Source organism: Cibotium barometz, chromosome 29, assembly GCF_041138505.1.
Source record: "Cibotium barometz isolate CiBa-2024 chromosome 29, ASM4113850v1, whole genome shotgun sequence".
In the NCBI taxonomy this organism is placed as follows: Eukaryota; Viridiplantae; Streptophyta; class Polypodiopsida; order Cyatheales; family Cibotiaceae; genus Cibotium; species Cibotium barometz.
Genome location: NC_141074.1, coordinates 33,223,800 through 33,244,537, shown reverse-complemented (window position 1 = coordinate 33,244,537; position 20,738 = coordinate 33,223,800). Strand labels below are relative to the sequence as shown.

The following is a 20,738-nucleotide window of genomic DNA, read 5'->3' as shown; positions in this document are numbered from 1 at the left end:
TCACACGTGTGAGTGTACTTGTCTATACCTTCCTCTTTGCATCCACCTCAGTGCTGTACTTAACTGTACAGTTCTGAAAATTTGTGCTGCACCAATCCGTACAGGCCACGTGTCACTGTACTTGCATACGCCGCCTGCAACCAATATCTGTACCCGACTGTACCTTCGCAGCCAGCCTGTACCAGATCTGTCCAGCGCCACCAACATTTGTACTGTCCGTACACTGTACCTGCAGTGGTACAGTACTATACCTGCACTTGTACTTGTCTACACAGCCTGTACCAGCAACTGCAGCCGCCTGTAACAGCCGCCGCCCACTCTCTTGGTGCAGAATTCAGTCAACGCAGCCTGTACCTGCAGTCGTACAGATGAGTACGGGTGCTGTACGGCCTGTTCTAGCACACAGAAATCAGCAACCAGAAATCTGCACCAGCCAACTTGCTCTCTTGCTTTTCCACGCTTCCCCACAACACATTTGCTCCACGTTTCTTTTTCCAAAAAAGAAGAGAGACAGAGTGTAGAGAGAGAGGCATGCACTCCAAAAGTGGAGTTGCCCCCTCCCCATAATAATCCTAGGGCCCCAACTTTAATAAATATTAAAGTTCCCTAGGGGCCACTAAGGCCTAGGGGCAACCTTCAATAAAGCATTAAAATTTTAATGTTCTAGTTCCCCCCTTCACACCTAGGGATGTCCACACATCATTAACTCTGTCCGGGCACCCCCCATGTGAATCATTCAATATTTTGACTCAGCAACCACCATGCCCACACTTGTGCTGTTCCATTTTCACAGGGCCATGACAGGGGCTTTAAGTTACGCACTGTTTACCATGAAATTCACGTGTAAGGCCCCAAACACATTCAAGCACACACGCCCACAGGGTTCCAGTGCGTCCCCGCCCTATGGGCATTCACAAGCATTTAAGTCCAAAAGTGTCCACGCTAGAAAAAAAACAAGTTGACACGTTCAAAACATGTGCCAAGCAACAAGCTAATGTGTCTTAACTCTCTCCAGGTGTAGCGTCCATGTGGGAATTGAGTGAATCAATTGGAGTCAAATGGACCAACTATGGGAATAGTGCAATCCAATGGACCAACTGCATGTAGTCTTCAACTATAACATGGCTACGGAAGCTGAACGGGTAACGTTGAGCCAAGGTCACCGTGAAACGTTTCACTATTGAAACGAAATGGTGCTGAAACGATTTATGTTGGAACAAAACGTTTCAACACCAAGTAGGTGGACAATGAAACGTTGGACCGAAATCATCATTTACATAAAATGTGAAGGTACTGGCCAATAGTTATAAGATGATATTAGCATATTTATCATCAGTAAACAAAGAAGACAAACAAAAGAGAAGAGAAAAGAACAAATGGAATGAAAGAAGGAAAGAGAAAGAATTATAATAGATAAAAAGCACACAAAATCACCACCTTTTTTCCCACATGAAACGATATGGTTTCAATGTGCACATGAAACCAGTTTCAAAGCCACTGAAACGAGTTTCATAGTGACCATGCGTTAAGCACATAGGGAGATTAATGTTACTCATGCTTAGCAAAAACACAATAGAGAAGACCCTGTAAACCTACACCACTTCATACTGCCAAAACATGATTATATACAATGAGCTCGCATATCTAAACTCGGGTCTATACTACGCATGTTGTGCAAACGGTTATAATGCATGACCTTAGTGCTGGTTCTCCTATCCTCAAAGATATGCTCAAAAGAACTTCCTTCTAGATGTTCTCGATGCTCTATTTGCTACCAAGGGGATCGAGCTATGCAAATGCTAGTTCACATCTGACTCCACTCGCTTGGGAATGACCTAAGTCTACCTATAAAATTTGCCAGTTTATGCTAGTAGTCTGTCAGCACTTATTGTCATAAATATCATAATGTGTCCAAGTTGTGTGTCATCCATTGGTGCATGTCGTGGGCACTTCTGAGCCCCTATCAGGCTGCTGAATTTGCCCAAAACGGTCTACACTCACCCTCGGATCTTCCTCTTTAGACAGTTGCAGTAGAGAATCGTGTCCATGAGCATCACACTCATAGCATGCACATGGCATCCCTTCCTACTAAACTTGGAGAACTAGGGGACGTGATGCACCTTTTCTCCACTCCCATGGAGATTTGTCACTTCCTGTTGGTGGACTTCTTGTGTGAATACACATGATGGCTCGAAAAGCAACATAGCCATCATCACATAACTCGTAGATCTTTGGTTGTCACAATCTACCACAACTCCCAATAAACTATCTTTCATAATCATCAGACCTAAGGAAGTTGTAAGCACATCTCCCTCCACGTCGCCCAACCATAGACTCTAGTCCAAACTTTCTATCAATGCAAACATTCACTCTAATGGAGCACACCCAATGAAAGTGGTTGAATTGAATCCCAAGAGGATTAGGAGGAGGTGGATTATTTATGAAAGATCACACAAAAGTACCAACTTTTCTTCTTAAAATATGATACCCAACAAGCACACAAGGAAATTTATGTGTTAAAGAGATCGATGTACCTTAAATACCCATTCAAAAATTGCTCATTCCTCAGTGGGGGCACCAAAATCGAGGCAGTCCGGGGTGGGCAACAAGAAGAGCGGCCTCTAAGCACTCCTCAAGGCTCCCATGTTGCTCAATGGGCTTGGGGCACAACGCAACACAAACATAAAGAACCCCAAAACCACATACTCAACAACAAAAGGGACACCACCTAGTTATGTGTGTGAACTAGGACACCAAAGATCTTTCCTTGTAGCCAATCAATACAAGCTAACCATATACATCAATCAAAAAGTACACCCACCATCAACAAACACTCATAAACATATGATATTGTGTGTGGAGGAGACTAGCATAACACAAATAGATGCACACCAAACTTGGAGAAGAGCTTAGAGAGACAATATAAGCTTGATTTTGTTGTTGGTATGCACATGGTCTTAAGGTTACGGGAGCCCTCTCACCATACAACCCTCTTACATTGGATTGAAAGACAACAAATCAAAAACAGGCCCTCAACAAGCTGCCAAGCATAAAATCACACCACAAAATATAAGGATCGAATTTACCTTAAATCAAACATCTGACCGCTTTGCTAAATCAACTTTGGAGATGTAGTAGTCCAAGACTTTGTACACAAATGCACCCAAATTCCTAATCTTATTTATGCAACAAAGGCAAGATACAATTGTGATAAGGGAGTATGACATCACTCAAGCCCTCATCACAATGACATAACTAGCTTCAAGCTTTTCTATGCAATCAAAGGTATTGATGTATAGAGAGAGCTCACAAGTTCACTATCTCCTTACACACTAGAGTTGGGAGTGGTGTACAATGTGTGATTCTCCCCTCCACAAGGAATGGAGGGACTATATTTATAGGTTTGAGAAGCCCCAATTAGGATTAAGCCTAATCAATTTTATTATGAGAAATCATAGATTATGGATTTTTTATTTTGAAATGAGAGTGGGCCTCTTCTTATACCTTGAGTCACATGGATGTGGGCTCAAGGTGAGAATTATTGAAGGTGAGAGGAGAGTGTGATGTAGAGGTTTGAGCAAATAACTTGCAGTAATGCCTACTCAAAAAGTAGTAGAGTGGGTGCTTATTTAAATATGTTTAGTGGTTAGTAGTTAGTAATCACTATAAAAGGTTAGTAGTACAATGTACAAATGGGTGAGAAGGGCTGAGAGGTTGAGTGAGAAGAGTAAAGGTTTGGAAAGATCTTTTGTGCGGTTGAAAGCTCAAAGAAGCTTGGACTCACCCATGTGTAGATCTTTAAGTTAACCGCCGGTCTCCTTCTTGCATTCGACGCCACAAAAGTTGATTGGGGTGAAGAACATAGGGGTTTTGTAGATAAAAACCCCATATTTACAGAGGTTAATATGATACAGTCATGCTAAATTTTTATGTATTTTTTGAGATTGGGAAAATAATTTAGTAACATGGGAGTAGTAGGGAGAGAAATGGAGATGAGGTATGGGTGTAGAGTAGATATGAGAGCAAATGGAGATGAAAGGAGAGGACAAAGGTGAAGAGAGTGAGAGAGAACATGAAGTTCGCAGGTTTGATGGAGTGAAAAAGGAATGAGTAAGTGTGTAGGTGATGAATGTGTAAGGGAGGTGAGAAGAGACTAGGTGTACCTTGTCAAAAGGTGGGCAGACTGGGGTCCAATAAAAACTCATATCTCACCGCCATTAGCTCCAAAAATTCTCAAAAAATTTGAGCATACTCCTGAGCTCACAAGCTAACTTTTGTCCCTTGATGACCAGTCCAAATTCGGAGTGGAGGTGGGCGCAAAAATTTCAGCAGAATCATGTATTTTTTAAATTTTTAAAATCTTTGTGTGGATCTCCATCGGTGGAATTTCTTGATAGCTCCAAGAGTGAGCCCCCAATACATCATATCCTGACCTTAGAGACTCAAGTGTATGTGAACATGGAGAAGATTTTTTTCATTTTATAGAAAGATTTACATAATAAGAAAAAAACAAGCTAGTACTTTAACTAGTCAACATATCATGATAATATGGTTACTATGATAGGAAAATAAAATAAACAAAAAGATCTAATTGTGAATAAAAATACTAAAATAAAATATACAAAAATAATTGATATATGAAAAACAAAAATACTATACCATGGAAGTCAAAAGAGAGGGAGATCCTCATTATTTTAGAGTAGATGAGAGAATAAAAGATGAAATAGTCTAAGGAAAAAAGTGATTTAGGTAGTAGATTTCTTATTTTTTTATTTTTATTTTTATTTTTTTGGCTTTCTACACGGTGTGGGTAAAAATGTGAGGGTATAGGATTTACTTATGCATGGTGAAGTTGAAGCATATCTACAATGATGGTCCAAAAGTATTATGAAGAAAAAATAATAATAAATAAATAAATAAATAAAAGTATATTTAGGTTTTGTAATACACACACCTAATGAAATATTTACATAATTAGAGAAAATAGAGACCAGAAATACACATAGTTGTTGGTAGTAAGTTGCAATTTCAGCGTGTCATTCGTCGTATGTTTGGACCTAGGCAAGTAGCAGCCATTAATGCCTTAGTTAATCCATTTATTTTGCCTTTGATTCGTTATGACATAAGCTTTGACGTCTACATTTTCATTCTACTTTGAAAAAAAAAAAAAAGAGTGAGAGAGAAAGAGAGTGAAGGAAGACCTTTGTGCAATCATATTTGTGCTTCTTCTTCTTAAGCATGGATACCACCAGGCAAATGAGTGGCTACCCCTTATTCTTTGGAGAGCCCGGTGAGGATGCCGAGTTGTTCTTATCAAACTTTAGAATGGCACTCCACATAAAGAGAGTGGTAGGAGACCAAGAGTGCTTAGACATGTTTGAGTTGGTCCTACGAAGAGATGCTTCCACTTGGTTTCAATCTCTACCTGCACATGCACGAGTAGATTACAAGGGAGTCATACAACTTTTTAGAGACAATTACTTCACTCCTTTGAACACACAAAAGCTATGGCAAGAAATAGTTGCTCATAAGCAAAAGGATCTAGAGGACTACTTGAGTTATAAGCAAGAATTCTTACGTCTTTGGACTCTTTGGTTGCGTAGTCTCCAGGGTTCAATTACTTCACTCCTTTGAACACACAAAAGCTATGGCAAGAAATAGTTGCTCATAAGCAAAAGGATCTAGAGGACTACTTGAGTTATAAGCAAGAATTCTTACGTCTTTGGACTCTTTGGTTGCGTAGTCTCCAAACCCTGGAGACTACGCAACCAAAGAGTCCAAAGACGTAAGAATTCTTGCTTATAACTCAAGTAGTCCTCTAGATCCTTTTGCTTATGAGCAACTATTTCTTGCCATAGCTTTTGTGTGTTCAAAGGAGTGAAGTAATTGTCTCTAAAACCCTGGAGACTACGCAACCAAAGAGTCCAAAGACGTAAGAATTCTTGCTTATAACTCAAGTAGTCCTCTAGATCCTTTTGCTTATGAGCAACTATTTCTTGCCATAGCTTTTGTGTTTTCAAAGGAGTGAAGTAATTGTCTCTAAAAAGTTGTATGACCCCCTTGTAATCTACTCGTGCATGTGCAGGTAGAGATTGAAACCAAGAGGAAGCATCTCTTCATAGAACCAACTCAAACATGTCTAAGTACTCTTGGTCTCCTACCACTCTCTTTATGTGGAGTGCCATTCTAAAGTTTGATAAGAACAACTCGGCATCCTCACCGGACTCTCCAAAGAATAAGGGGTAGCCACTCATTTCCCTAGTGGTATCCATGCTTAAGAAGAAGAAGCACAAATATGATTGCACAAAGGTCTTCCTTCACTCTCTTTCTCTCTCACTCTTTTCTTTTTTTTTTTCAAAGTAGAATGAAAATGTAGACGTCAAAGCTTATGTCATAACGAATCAAAGGTAAAATAAATGGATTAACTAAGGCATTAATGGCTGCTACTTACCTAGGTCCAAACATACGACGAATGACACGCTGAAATTGCAACTTACTACCAACAACTATGTGTATTTCTTGCCTAGCATAAGAAATTAGCCTACGGTATAAGTCTTCTTGATTCATAAAACTAAGCTAAAACAAGATGAAAATATGCACATCAAAGGAAATGGTGTAATCTACAATGGGAAGTATGAGAGGATTAGGTGATGCTAAAACCTCTCTTAGTCTTTCTGGACCAAAAAGAAGAACCATGCGTTGTTGGTAGAAAATTTTTCTATCAATGCAAACATTCACTTTAATGGAGCGCACCCAATGAAACTGGTTGAAGGATTAGGAGAAGGTGGAATATTCATGAAAGATCACACAAAAGTACCAACTTTCCTTCTTAAAATATGATACCCAACAAGTACACAAGGAAATTTATGTGTTAAAGAGATCGATGTACCTTAAATACCTATTCAAAAACTGCTCGTTCCTCAGTGGGGGCACCAAAATTAGGGCAGTCCAGAGCGGGCAACAAGAAGAGCGGCCTCTAAGCACTCCTCAAGGCTCCCGTGTTGCTCAATGGGCTTGGGGCACAACGCAACACAAACATAAGAACCCCAAAACCACACACTCAACAAGAAAAGGGGCACCACCTAGTTATGTGTGTGAACTAGGACACCAAAGATCTTTCCTTGTAGCCAATCAATACAAGCTAACCATATACATCAATCAAAAGGCACACACACCCTCAATAAACACTCATAACATATGATATTGTGTGTGGAGGAGACTAGCATAACACAAATAGATGCACACCAAACTTGGAGAAGAACTTAGACAGACAATATAAGCTTGATTTTGTTGTCGGTATACACATGGTCTTAGTGTTACGGGAGCCCTCTCACCATACAACCCTCTTACCATGGATTGAAAGGCAACAAATCAAAAACAGGCCCTCAAGCCGCCAAGCATAAAATCACACCACAAAATACAAGGATCGAATTTACCTTAAATCAAACATCGGACAGCTTTGCTAAATCAACTTTCGAGATGTAGGAATCCAAGATTTTGTACGCAATTGCACCTAAACTACTAATCAAAAAAAAAGTTTTTTCTAGCTACTTATCAAAAATAAATAAAATTATTACCGCCCATTTTGTGTAAATATTTCATTTCATATAAGCACCTAAATATGGGAGTCTCTATTTTCTCTAATTATGTAAATACTTCATTAGGTGTGTATTAAAAAACCTACTTATATTTTTATTTTTTTATTTTTTTTTCTTCATAATACTTTTGGACCATCATTGTACATATGCTTCAACTTCACTATGCATAAGTAAATTCCATGCCCTCACATTTCTACCCACATCGTGTAGAAAGCCAAAAAAATAAAAATAAAAATAAAAAAATAAGAAATCTACTACCTAAATCACTTTTTCCCTTAGACTATTTCATCTTTTATTCTCTCATCTACCCTAAAATAATGAGAATCTCCCTCCCTTTTCACTTCCATAGTAATAGTACTTTTGTTTTTCATATATCAATTCTTTTTGTATATTTTATTTTAGTATTTTTATTCACAATCAGATCTTTTTGTTTATCTTATTTTTCTATCATAATAACCATATTATCATGATATGTTGACTAGTTAAAGTATTAGCTTGTTTTTTTCTTCTTATGTAAATTCTTCTATAAAATGGAAAAAATCTCCTCCATGCAAGTGTCCACATACACTTGAGTCTCTAAGGTCAGGATATGATGTATTGGGGGCTCACTCTTGGAGCTATCAAGAAAATTCCACCGATGGGGACCCACACATAGATTTTGAAAATTCAGAAAATACATAATTCTACTAAAATTTTTGCGCCCACCTCCACTCCGAATTTAGACTGGTCATCAAAAGACAAAAGTTAGCTCGTGAGCTCATGAATATGCTCAAATTTTTTGAGAATTTTTGGAGCTAATGACGGTGAGATATGAATTTTTTATTGGACCCCAGTCTGCCCACTTTTCGACAAGGTACACCTAGTCTCTTCTCACCTCCCTTACACATTCATCACCTACACACTTACTCATTCCTTTCTCACTCCATCAAACCTGCAAACTTCATGTCCTCTCTCACCCTCTTCACCTTTGCTCTCTCCTTCCATCTCCATTTGCTCTCATATCTACTCTACACCCATACCTCATCTCCATTTCTCTCCCTACCACTCCCATATTACTAAATTATTTTCCCAATCTCAAAAAATACATAAAAATTTAGCATGACTGTATCATATTAATCTCTGCAAATATGAGATTTTCATCTACAAAAATCCCCATGTTCTTCACCTCAATCAACTTTTATGGCGTCAACTGCAAGAACGAGACCGGCGGTTAACTTAAAGATCTACACATAGGAGAGTCCAAGCTTCTTTGAGCTTTCAACCACAAAGGATCTTTCCAAATCTTTACTCCTCTCACTCAACCTCTCAGCCCTTCTCACCCATTTGTACATTGTATTACTAACCTTTTATAGTGATTACTAACTACTAACCACTAAACATATGTAAATAAGCACCCACTCTACTACTTTTTGAGTAGGCATTACTACAAGTTATTTGCTCAAACCTCTACATCACACTCTCCTCTCACGTTCAATAATTCTCTCACCTTGAGCCCACATCCATGAGACCCAAGGGATAAGAAGAGGCCCACTCTCATTTCAATATAAAAAATCCATAATCTATGATTTCTCATAATAAAATTGATTAGGCTTAATCCTAATTAAGGCTTCTCAAACCTATAAATAGAGCCCCTCCATTCCTTGTGAAGGGGGATTACACACATTGTACACCACTCCCAACTCTAGTGTGTAAGGAGATAGTGAACTTGTGAGCTCTCTCTATACATCAATACCTTTGATTGCATGGAGAAGCTTGAAGCTAGTTATGTCATTGTGAGGGCTTGAGTGATGCCATACTCCCTATCATAACTGTATCTTGTCTTTGTTGCATAAATAAGATTAGTAGTTTGGATGCAATTGTGTACAAAATCTTGGACTCCTACATCTCCAAAGTTGATTTAGCAAAGCGGTTCGATGCTTGATTTAAGGTAAATTCGATCCTTGTATTTTGTGGTGTGATTTTATGCTTGGCGGCTTGAGGACCTCTTTTTGATTTGTTGCCTTTCAATCCATGGTAAGAGGGTTGTATGGTGAGAGGGCTCCCGTAAGACCATGTGTATACCGACAACAAAATCAAGCTTATATTGTCTGTCTAAGTTCTTCTCCAAGTTTGGTGTGCATCTATTTGTGTTATGCTAGTCTCCTCCACACACAATATCATATGTTATGAGTGTTTGTTAAGGGTGTGTGTGCCTTTTGATTGATGTATATGGTTAGCTTGTATTGATTGGCTACAAAGAAAGATCTTTGGTGTCCTAGTTCACACACATAACTAGGTGGTGCCCCTTTTCTTGTTGAGTGTGTGGTTTTTGGGTTCTTATGTTTGTGTTGCGTTGTGCCCCAAGCCCATTGAGCAACACGGGAGCCTTGAGGAGTGCTTAGAGGCCGCTCTTCTTGTTGCCCGCCCCGGACTGCGCCACTAGCTCTACACCCAATAGTGTCTCTATTGGATCTGTTGTCATAGGAATTGCTACAACACCTGTCTCATCCTCCTCTCTAATGGATTTGAAGAGACACACCTAAAGCTCCTCAAGTAACTAGCCCTGGCATTTGCTTCGCTAGCAACTACACCTCTGTTGGATCTTCACCCTCATCCTCTAGAAGCTCCTCTCATGAAAGGTCTTTCCCACTGGAGAAAACACATCAGGTTGTGCCTCAACCCGAGTAACTAGTTCTACCATTTGCTTCACTAGCAACTACACCTCTATTGGATCTTCACCCTTGTCCTCCAGAAGCTCCTCCTCTCTTGAAAGTTCTTCCACACCGGAGACATCACATCGAACACTGCCTCAACCCGTGGGTGGTGACTCCAATGTAGTACTTGTCGATGTTGCCACATATGCTGCCCACAAGCTCCAAGTCATTGATTGCCTTTTCCCTAGGTTGGGTTTTGTGTTTCCCTTCTTGTTTATATCACCTTAGAGATCCTTAGTCAAACTATAAGTTGTGCAACCCCGTGAGTAAAGGATTTCATATGTTATTGGCTAGATTCCTCATATTTGGGCGTCCAAGACATTGTGTTAAGGCGAAGAAGTGGTGGGTGGCATTATGCAGGCAAATGGGTGTCATAGGAAATCCTTTGTAGATGCATGGCGAGTTGGAAAGGACTTGTCGAGGGAACAACCCCTCATCCTTAAGTTTAGCGACCCCGAATCACAAGTTACTTCCGAAAAAATAAAAGAGTAGCTCTCAAAGCTACTACGATTATGTACCTAGGGGATGGCCTCACACCTTCGCAAGTGGAGCACAAAAAATATGGAATGGTCCAAGTCACGGAAGCCTGCCGAGCAGGGAAGTGACCAGTTTACCATGAGGGTAGGATCTAATCACAAACAAACACCTTGCTTGACAACGCAGGGTCTATGAGACCATAGATAAAGTTCACATGGCTGCTTGGAGTTTAAGTGGAACTCTATGGTCTAAACCGGGAGGTTTTGCATAGACGCTAGGAAGGGCGAATAGAATCCGGCCTCTACAACACCCAGCTCAAGACATCCAGCAGCGCTATAGCTATCCTCTGAATCTCTGCTGAAGTAGTCGGACACCTGAACTCCCTCAGTCTAAATCAGCTGACCTACCAAAATGTCCGCCTGCGTCAGACCTAATTCTCAACAGCCCCGATCTTCAGTCCTAACACCTCAGCTGACCTCCTTTGTTCTGCTGCTGACCTTATCAGACTTTCTAGAGCTTCTTGTCCTCTAGACTCCCAAATTTTCCTCCAGAACCAACAGCCCTCAAATCCCTTGCTCCAGAACCCTGCTGATCATGTCAACACCCCTCTATTGACTGCCTGCTGACTCCTTTCTGATTCATCCCATGACTCAATTGACTTCAGACCTTCCCACTTATGTGTCCTCTAACACTTACAAACCCTCAAATACCTTAAATCCCACAATGATTCAGCACTACTGCTCTACGAGTTGAGATATTTTTAGAGATGAAGTTTATGGAAGGAACGATCTCTTAAATTGGGACATGTGGCACATGGATGCTACGACTTGTGTGAATTCTTACCATGTGGACTTGCACGAGATCATGAACTCCAGGTGAGGAACAATCATAGAAGAACGCTTGAGGATGCCATCAAGTATGATAGGATTTATGAGGAAACTGGCTAGCCAGACTCAGAAACAAGCCTCACTCCGGTCAATTCCAAACACGGTTCCCAACGTAAATGCAAGTTTAGGTTTGGGAAGGCTTTACATAATAAAATTCATTTGTGGCCACAGAAGAGCCACATATGAGAGTGAGTTGTCCGCATGCAAAGAAAGCACCCAAGGCAGCTCATGTAACTAAAGTAAAAGGTAGCCCTAAAAGTTCTTCAGCTGATACTACGGTTCTAGATCATAGTCCCTGCATGGTATGTAACTTCAACATGAAGGTGTATGGGTCAGTCTTGGGTAAGACTATGCACATCCTTTTTGACCCTAGCAATACTCACAACTTCATTAATGCAAAACTTGTGCAGAAGTTGGACGTGGAGATGCAGCTAAGCGATCGTGTGAACCTAGCAGCAAGGCATGGACAGAATTGGAACCAGCGGGTTTCTTAGTTGCCGATCTCTATCCAAGATTACACAGAGCCCCTAGATTTTTTGATTATGAATCTGCTTTTTCCTTGAGAACCTGCAGGCAAAAGTCTAAAACCAAGTGGAAACACGTAACCTGTGTTAGCCAAAAACAAAACCATGCATCATTCTACATATGACACACATATGCATTCGCAAGCAATGTGCTCCTCAAGATGCTCTACCTACTCTAAAGTAACAGTCTAAGGGCTGCTCTTCGCAAGCCTTATGCCCATGGGCATCCCGCAAACCCCACAACTGGTGGTACAACATGAGCATATGAAAGCACTCAATGCATCCAAACAATACATCCACTAAGTACTTCCCACATATGTCTCATGGCCATCCCGCAAGAGTCACACCCAATGGTGCATCCATGAACATAATAAAGTACTTGATGTATCATACCAATATACATGCATCACACGACACAATCCAAAGTATTACCCAATGTATTCTCAATGGTACCAGGATCCAATGGCACCAAAATACAATAATACCTCAAAAAGTGTATGCATACATGCACAAATAGAGTTCGATCCATATATCCATGAGCCAAACCAACTCTAGGACTGCTCGCAAAACTTATGTCCTCCATAGAGTCTCGAAGTGTTAGCTCATGTTGCCGCAGACTTTGAGCTCAACCAAACCATGCCATTCCAAAGGAGACCAACTCCACAAATAGCATCATCTCAATATCCAATTGACCGATCCTGTGGTCAAGAACACCCAGAACCATATGACAAAGATCAATGTCCCAATCTTCCTCAGTCATACCTTAGTTCCAAAGGCAAAAACCATCTCTGTTACCCATAGATGTAGACAGAGTTATCCATAGTTACAGTTATAGTTCATGGTGCGGCCGACTGTGAACCATACCCAACTTTACCATCTCATGAGACTAGTACACAATATCATAGAAGTCCCATAAGCAGATGTACTGTCAGCTATCAGTACCTTCGGGTGAAGATGTCACCAAGTGACTCCTAGATGACAATTGAGCCTGTCTGTAACCCCCTCTTGAGCATGAGGCAATGCTCCAGACCAGCTCTGCTGAACCTGAATGAGCCGTAGCAAGAGTCGCTCCAACTCAAAGGCATCAAGGTAAAGCTACAATACCTGAGGTGAATCTGCTAAGTCACCCTCCTCCATCCACTTCGCATACATCGGTGAATAGTTCTTGAACTTCACAAGATAGCGACGGGAAACTTTACCTTGTACCTTTCTTTTCTTGTCTGACAGTATCTGCTCGGGAATAAGAACCTCATCCCGTTCCTCCACTTCTGTCTAAGCCTCATTTGATACATCCTTAGGCACCGAAAACCTGCTTGCACTCCACCCAAGTGGTAAGCACAAGTCCCCAATGAAGCGTAGTAGATCACCACAGCTAAACATAGAAAGAAACTGTCTTCCGAGCCCATGAAGCCTCCGTGAAGATACCACCGGTGACAAAGTGTCGAAAGCCATAGCCTTCAACCCATCTTTTGCACCATAACACTTCAACTGCTTCTTGTTCTTGGCCGACTACTTCTTGTCCTTGGTGCCTTTTCTCCTGAGCTTCATCCTTAGCTTTTGCTCTTCACCTCATATAGGCAAAGACACAATCCTGCACTGCCTTTCCTTTTCACTTTCCACATGTTGAAGCTTTTGGTGTGACTCTCATGAGACAACCACGAGCTCACCCCCTTGGGAAAGTTGGCGACTGTCCCGACCAGAGTAACCACAAGCTCGCCTACTTGAGAAAGTCGACGATGTCCCGGCAACGGAACCTTGTAAACCGGCCTCGGTCTTCAGACAAAACCAAAGGGCGGTGTGAAACAAACACTCGTACACAAAACACTTCAACACCTTTAAGGACCAAGAGAAGGAAAAAGTACATCCTCCGGGCTGCCTCTGCTTCGTCTTGTGACATTGGGGCGATTTATGACCCTTCTTGCCACAATAATGACACTCAATGTCCTTGTTTTTAGAAAATTTGCTTTTGTCTTTATCCTTGGAGTTCTTGTCAAAACCCCCTTTCCCTTTCTTCTGTTGATTCTTCCCTTTATCTCGCGCAGCCAAAGCTGCATCAGAACCACCAGAGGTGCCAGTCCGCTCCTAAAAGCGAGACTCAATCTGCATAATGGAGGGAAGAACTTCCTCCCAAGTAACTTGAACAGGACGAGGAGAAGAAACAAGAGACTCAAAATAAGCATCAAACCTCTCTGGAAGCTTGAAGGGAAGCCGAATAGCCATATCCTCTGTAAGATATCCTTGCCACAAACAACAAGCTCGTCCCGGAGATCTTTCATCTTCAAGATGAAAGCAGATAAAGATGGAAAGGCCAAAACTGATAAGTTCATAAGCTGCTTTTCCAACGCCAAAATCCGACCCGGAGACTTAATCTCGTAGAGATCTGCAAATGCCTTCCAAACTTCATGTGCAGCATCTGTTGTAAGCACATGAGAGAGAACAGAATCCTGACAATTCAACATCAGAAAGGAGAAGACACGACGATTGCCAAATATCAATCTGTGCCTTAGTCACACCACCGGAAGCAAGGGTGGGAGGGGTGGCATTGGCAGGTGTAACAAGCCAATCCCAGAGATCCACCCCACGCAAGGCTGATTTCACCCTCACCTTCCACGAAGTATAGTTGGAGCCATCCAACTTTGCAGACTCAAAGAAAATATGAAGTGTAATCAGGGCAGCCATCACAAAAGCTTGGGCTCAATCTCAGAATTATGCACAATCTCGGTAGTGTCCACCACAGGTACCAAGGTTACCACCAAAGCCCTAACCATCACAATACCCCCTCTACAAAAAGGAATGTCCACTGGAGAGGAAAACGCAGCCAAAGAGGGGCTGCTGTCCTGAAAAAACAGGCCGCCTAGTTCCAAACTCCAAGTAGAAGAAAACGTTGATGAGAAATTACCTTCAGACTGCAAGCAATGAAGCTAAAGTGAAGGGAAAGCAATCAGCAGCAGCTGTCCAGAAAATACAGCATCCAGAGGGCTGCAAATCTGAGAAAAACACAGAGGTGAAGGGGCTGTAGATAGGGCTGAATCTGGGGCAGCAGAGGGAATCGCTGAACCAGGAGCGATGATACCATGAAAGAGTGCACAGAGCGGAAGCAAATAAGCACTAGAGTGTGCTGAGTAGAGAGTGCAAAAGAGAGAGAGATATGGAGCAACTATGTTGAATATATTGAAGTGATACAGTCCCAAGCAAGAGACAGAAAGAGTCTCATAAGTAAGGGAGCAAAAGAAAGACTAGGCAAGATGGAAAAGTGAGAGGCCAGCCCACCTATTTATAGGTGAGAAGGGCTAAACGACTGGACATGCTAATACTAGCTGACTGGACATGATATAGCTGGCTGACTGGGAAAATACATCCAGGCTGGGAAAAATCCCAGAAAAATATATAAAAAAGGGGTGGCCAGCCCACAATCAAGGACCATGAAAAAGGGACCAAAAGGAACACCAAACATGGGCATAAACCGGGGATGAATGTGCTAACAAATTTTACTCCAAGAACTTCACGGTCACAGAGTTAGTCATGGCCTTGTACCATGCAAGACATAAACCTAATACCCTACAGATATTGGAATGACTATTGTTTTCGTTGTTGGGCTTTGATAGGCAAGACTTATCTGCATATGTAGGATTGAGGAATAGTTGACCACACATTGCCACTGTGGCTACACGAATATTTGATAGAGGGCATCTAGAGTAAGTTTACTTGTTGGGTTTCATTGTCAGATTGCATGACAAGACAGTTATGCGACAATACCCAATATGTACCTTTTCAGCCTTACAGCCCATAATCCATGTTACCACTAGGGGAGCAGTACAACCAAGTGAAATGGTGCATGCAAACGAGACTCTAGTCACTTGGTATGGTCCAAGATTTTCTGGGTTTAGACACATGCTTTGACTGGGACGCTGGTCAAGGTTGTTCTTCTTTGTGTACACAGATGTTGTCTAATCCCTAGACCGAGTTATGATCACTAGTCTCGTTTGGAGTTTGTTCAAAGAGGGGGAGGGGGGTTCCGGCCCAAGAGTGTGTGTCTTTTCATCTTATGCTAAGTCTATTTTAAGTTGTCTACTCTCTATAAGATTTGTTAGTAATGAGAAAGCCCAGTTAATTTGTTCTGAGCTTGTTACAAAAGCTATCTGCACATTGACATTCCACATCCATATGGTCCATGGAGCTCTAGGTTGATTTCCATACATAAACATGAATGAACTCAACTTAGTGACAGCATGATTTGCCCTATTATATGCAAACTCTGCATGCGGAAGGAAATCCTTCCAATCAGTCTCTCTTGGACGCATACGCACGAAACATATCTTCCAGAGTCGAGACTTGAATTTACCCGCTCTGTTTGACCATCGAATTCAGGATGATCTACCAAATTCATGTTCAGCCATGTATTCAAATTCTTGAATACTTCTTGCCAGAAGTATCACAGTCACTAACAATGCTCTCTGGCATACCACACACATTAAATGGCTTTTCCACAAGCAACCAAGCTAGTTGTGGAGATGTTATCGAATTTCTTGTAGGAATGAACCTACCATTTTAGTCAAGCAATCCACTATCACCCCAATAGCATCGTGCCCTCTAATGGTCCTAGGCAATCCCACAAAAAAAATCGATGGAAATACTTTCTCATTTCTTTCCAGGAATCTCTATCGGATGAAACAAGCCACTCTACCTAAGGCATTCATCGTTATTGACTTGGCATTGCTCATAACCATGCACAAATTGCTCCACAAATATTCGCATCTTTGGCCACTAGATATCTCTCTTAACCAAGTCCAATGTCCTTTGGACACATGGATGTCAAGCACAAGGGTTGTCACGTGACATTCGAAAAGTACTTTCTTCCTTATGACTTGAACATCCAAGACACAAACCTTTTCTCTTCAGAAAAGCAATCCATTCCGAATGGAATACTGCTCTCTCTCGTCCCCATCCAAAAGTGAGTTATCTAGCTTAGTTGGGGCTGCATACAAATGCTCTTTAAAGAAAAACAATCTCTCATCTGCAATGCAAAATACATTCTCAAATAGGTATTTGAACAAATTTGGCTCATCAACCAGCTATAGGTAGGAGAATTCTGCAACCAAATTTCTCCCACCTATAATTTTCCTTCACTCAATATGCCCAATACAAGTCGGGACTTGGCCTAATCTAGTCATTGAATCCCTCAACCCCTTTGATGATACAAGGCTTCTAAACTTTGAAATGTATGTCTAACCTATCAACAACCAAACCATTGCCTAAGGTTTTCATATGCCACAAACCATGACAAAGCACAACAACTACAAGACAAGTTACACATCAGACCATTACAATCTCGCACAAGATAGATCATAGATTGCCTACTCAACACACTCGTCACAAGGACCAGAGCCATAATGTTCCCTCTCTCAAGCTTGGCTTTACTTGGCCAATGATTAAATTTTCATCTCACTCTATGAGCAGCCACTAAGTACTCCAAGATATACATCATCCTACAAAAAAAATGATTCATTTTTATACCTGATTGGGGCGATGGCCAAAATTGTACTCATAGACATCGTTTGCCATATCATTGATTTCGAAGGCCTCAACTACAGTTGCTAACACCTCAACTTGTTCCAAAGCATACCTCTATCACATCAAAAATGAAGGTAAAGCACTACATATAAATATCTAGTTCTACAATAGAAAATTTAAGTAAATAAACAACAAAATTGTATACGGGTGTATATGCACATGGAAGGAAGAGGAATCAAAAGTTAAAATCAGAAGTCTCTTTCCTAATATAGAGACAGTATGAGTGTAATTTCTAAATTGCTACAATGCTAGGGAGGATCAAACTTGAATAGGAATCAAAAATTAAAATCAAAAGCCCCTTTCCTAATCTAAAGCCAGTACGAGTGTAATTTCTAAATTGCTACAATGCTAGGGAGGATCAAACTTGAATGATAAATTCATTATGATGAGTTACAACGATGGAAAATATAACCCAAAGCATCACGAGAATTCTCTATAGATACATGTCTCATACTATGAGGATTAGCATTGGTCAGGTGAGGGTGTCTTCCTATTGTCTTGAATCGAATCAGGGATAGCTGAGGTCTCTCACGGGTAATGCATTCCAGAGATCAAAGATGTTTGGGCCTAGACTTGCTTGAGCTCCCTCATCACCGAGAGGCCTTGATGAGGTGACACACAAGGAGGTGGTTTCAACACCACCCATACCTCCATTACAAACTTCATTGGCCCTTGCCAGATGGCCATGACAGACCACTCCCCAACCTCAATGGGATCGGAGAGAGCAAACAGATCATGGACGACACACTCAGTCTTAAGATCCCTTGGTCCTATGAACATATGGAGTCGTCAGAGATAAGACACAGTCCCTCCAGAGAGCTAGATGCCCCTGTCCTCACAGAGATCCAAACCCTCCATCTGTCAGCTCCAGATCCACGACATACTTCGGTGCCATAGAGAGATACCGCCACAAAAGGTGGACATTGATGCTTTGTGCTCCATAGAGGAGGGAAGTGACATAGGATGAGTTTTTTCATTTCATTGTATAAACAGGCCCGCATAATATGCGGGCTTTGTTTCCATTTTCTGACATTCAGTTTATCGATGGATCACATGTATCACCCCTAGAATCTTTTGCAGGTGTTAATAAAATCTTTCTATCAATGAGAGCAAGAGAGTTAAAGCTCAGAAGAGAATCTCCAGGCATCATCTCGAAGACCCTTCTTTCTTTCTCTCTAAGAGGAATCAGAGGCAAGTTCCTTACAGGCAGAGTTTCAAAGGAAAACTACCCTACGAAGAGCAAGTTCACAGCCCTCTCCCAAAAAACAACTACAGGCTAATTTTCTTGAGTTTACAGTATTAGAAGAGTACCATGCCGCCTATGCCGCTGTAGAATTCAAGTACCCGCAATGGCCTTGACGACGCATCCTCCATGTTCTCTTTCCCCAGTCGCGGAAGCCTTATACAAATCCGAGCTCGACAGTGTCTCGCCTTCCCAAAGCTGAAATTATATTTAACCACTTGGCATCAAGGTCCAAGAGCAAACAATAAAGTAAAGTTTCCTCCGTTAATAAAATTTTGTTTTCTCTGGGTGCCCAATTTAGTTTTTGTATTAATTAGTGAGAGGAAGGGTGGAGCCTTAGGAAACAAGTCGTTTGAAAACCTTAGGGGATGTTTTTTTTTAATCATCAAAATTTTCACCACTTTCAAGAGTTTTCCACCGCCTTCAAGGGAATCCTTGTGGCTCTCTCTCTCTCTCTCTCTCTCTCTCTCTCTCTCTCTCTCTCTCTCTCTCTCTCTCTCTCTCTCTCTCGGAGTCGTGTGTAGAGTAGGCCTATGTTGGTCCTATAGGGCAGACTAGGCTACTTGAAGCGCTAGTAAGCTGGGAGAGGGGAGATGTGTGGCTTGGGCAAGGAAGTGCGAGCTGGACTGGCAGTCGGGCGTCATTGGTCCTCGAATGGTGCTTGCACTTTGATGTGTCTGTCCCAAACCGTGCTTCGTCTACTGTGTCGGACGGTCGCTTGGTATTGCACGAACAAGCTCCTTGGTCGCTAAGGTGCAGGCGGCACCTTAGTGTATGCTAAGGTATTAATTTATTGATGCCGACTTTGAGTCAGCATTAGGAAATTAATAGCCCATGCGCCTAAATATGCATACTAGAATAGGGGGCAATTGAGTTTGCATTTTCATCAAAAAATAGGGTTTTATCACCAAAAGCAATTAGCTTCGTCGCTCTCATACAAAGCTGGGATCAACTTTGTGTTTACACCAAAATAGAGTTTTCTCACCAAAGCCAAGCAAATTAGCTATTAGCTTTGCCTCTCCTACTTCTTGCCTCTCTCGCTACTTGTCTCATAACATATCTCTGCTACTTCCCCAGCCAGATGTGGCCTCTTCTGGCACTAAAACCACCCCCATAGATAGCTCTCTTTGATCAGATGATTTTTTCAAGAAGTATTCTAGTGAAGGGATATATGTTATAATAACACTAAAATTATATGATTTTTTTAAAGAAGTATTCTAGTGAAGGGATATATGTTATAATTACTCTAAAATTACTTTCCAAAAAAAAAAGATAATGCAAGTTTCTCAAAGATCTTTGATAAGGTTAACAGGTTTCTTAGTGATGATAAGGAAATAGCTTCTCCTCAACATTGAATTGCAAATGAACTCTATCGATGGCTTTCAGACCTCAAATTAGCTTGTGTGGAAGGTGGAGCTACAAGGCAAAGGAGATTTTGATACATAACTTTGTATTGCACATACTAACCAATCAAAGCGTGTAGTCGTGCACAATACTGCCAACTATTCCACATACCAATCCAAGCTCACAGTTAGAAACTTGTCGAATTCTAGCCAATCAAAGCCTAGAGTCTTGCATAATATTGCCAACTATTCCACATACCAATCCAAGCTCACAATTAGAAACTTGTCGAGTACTAGCCAATCAAAGCCTAGAGTCTTGGACAATACTGCCAACTATTCCACGTACCAATCCAAGCTCACACTTAGAAACTTGTCGAGTCCCACATGAACTTCCCAAACATG

At 41.3% G+C, this 20,738-nt stretch overlaps 1 protein-coding gene across 4 annotated transcripts in view; it reads right to left on the bottom strand.

Annotated features, from left to right (window-relative positions):
- The window catches only part of DNMT2 (DNA methyltransferase-2), a 58,409-nt gene extending 39,195 nt beyond the window's left edge, over positions 1-19,214 (bottom strand). For 2 of the 4 annotated variants that reach the window (XM_086823162.1, XM_086823163.1), the window contains exons 1-2: positions 19,062-19,214; positions 17,694-17,804 (exon numbers count right to left, since the gene is read on the bottom strand). In XM_086823162.1, the coding sequence (XP_086679288.1) occupies positions 17,694-17,804; positions 19,062-19,124 (174 nt within the window). In that variant the 5' untranslated portion in view covers positions 19,125-19,214. The remainder of the gene's footprint in view (positions 1-17,693; positions 17,805-19,061) is intronic. The other 2 variants (XM_086823164.1, XM_086823165.1) reach the window with 2 other exon arrangements.
- Positions 19,215-20,738: the final 1,524 nt, after the last annotated feature.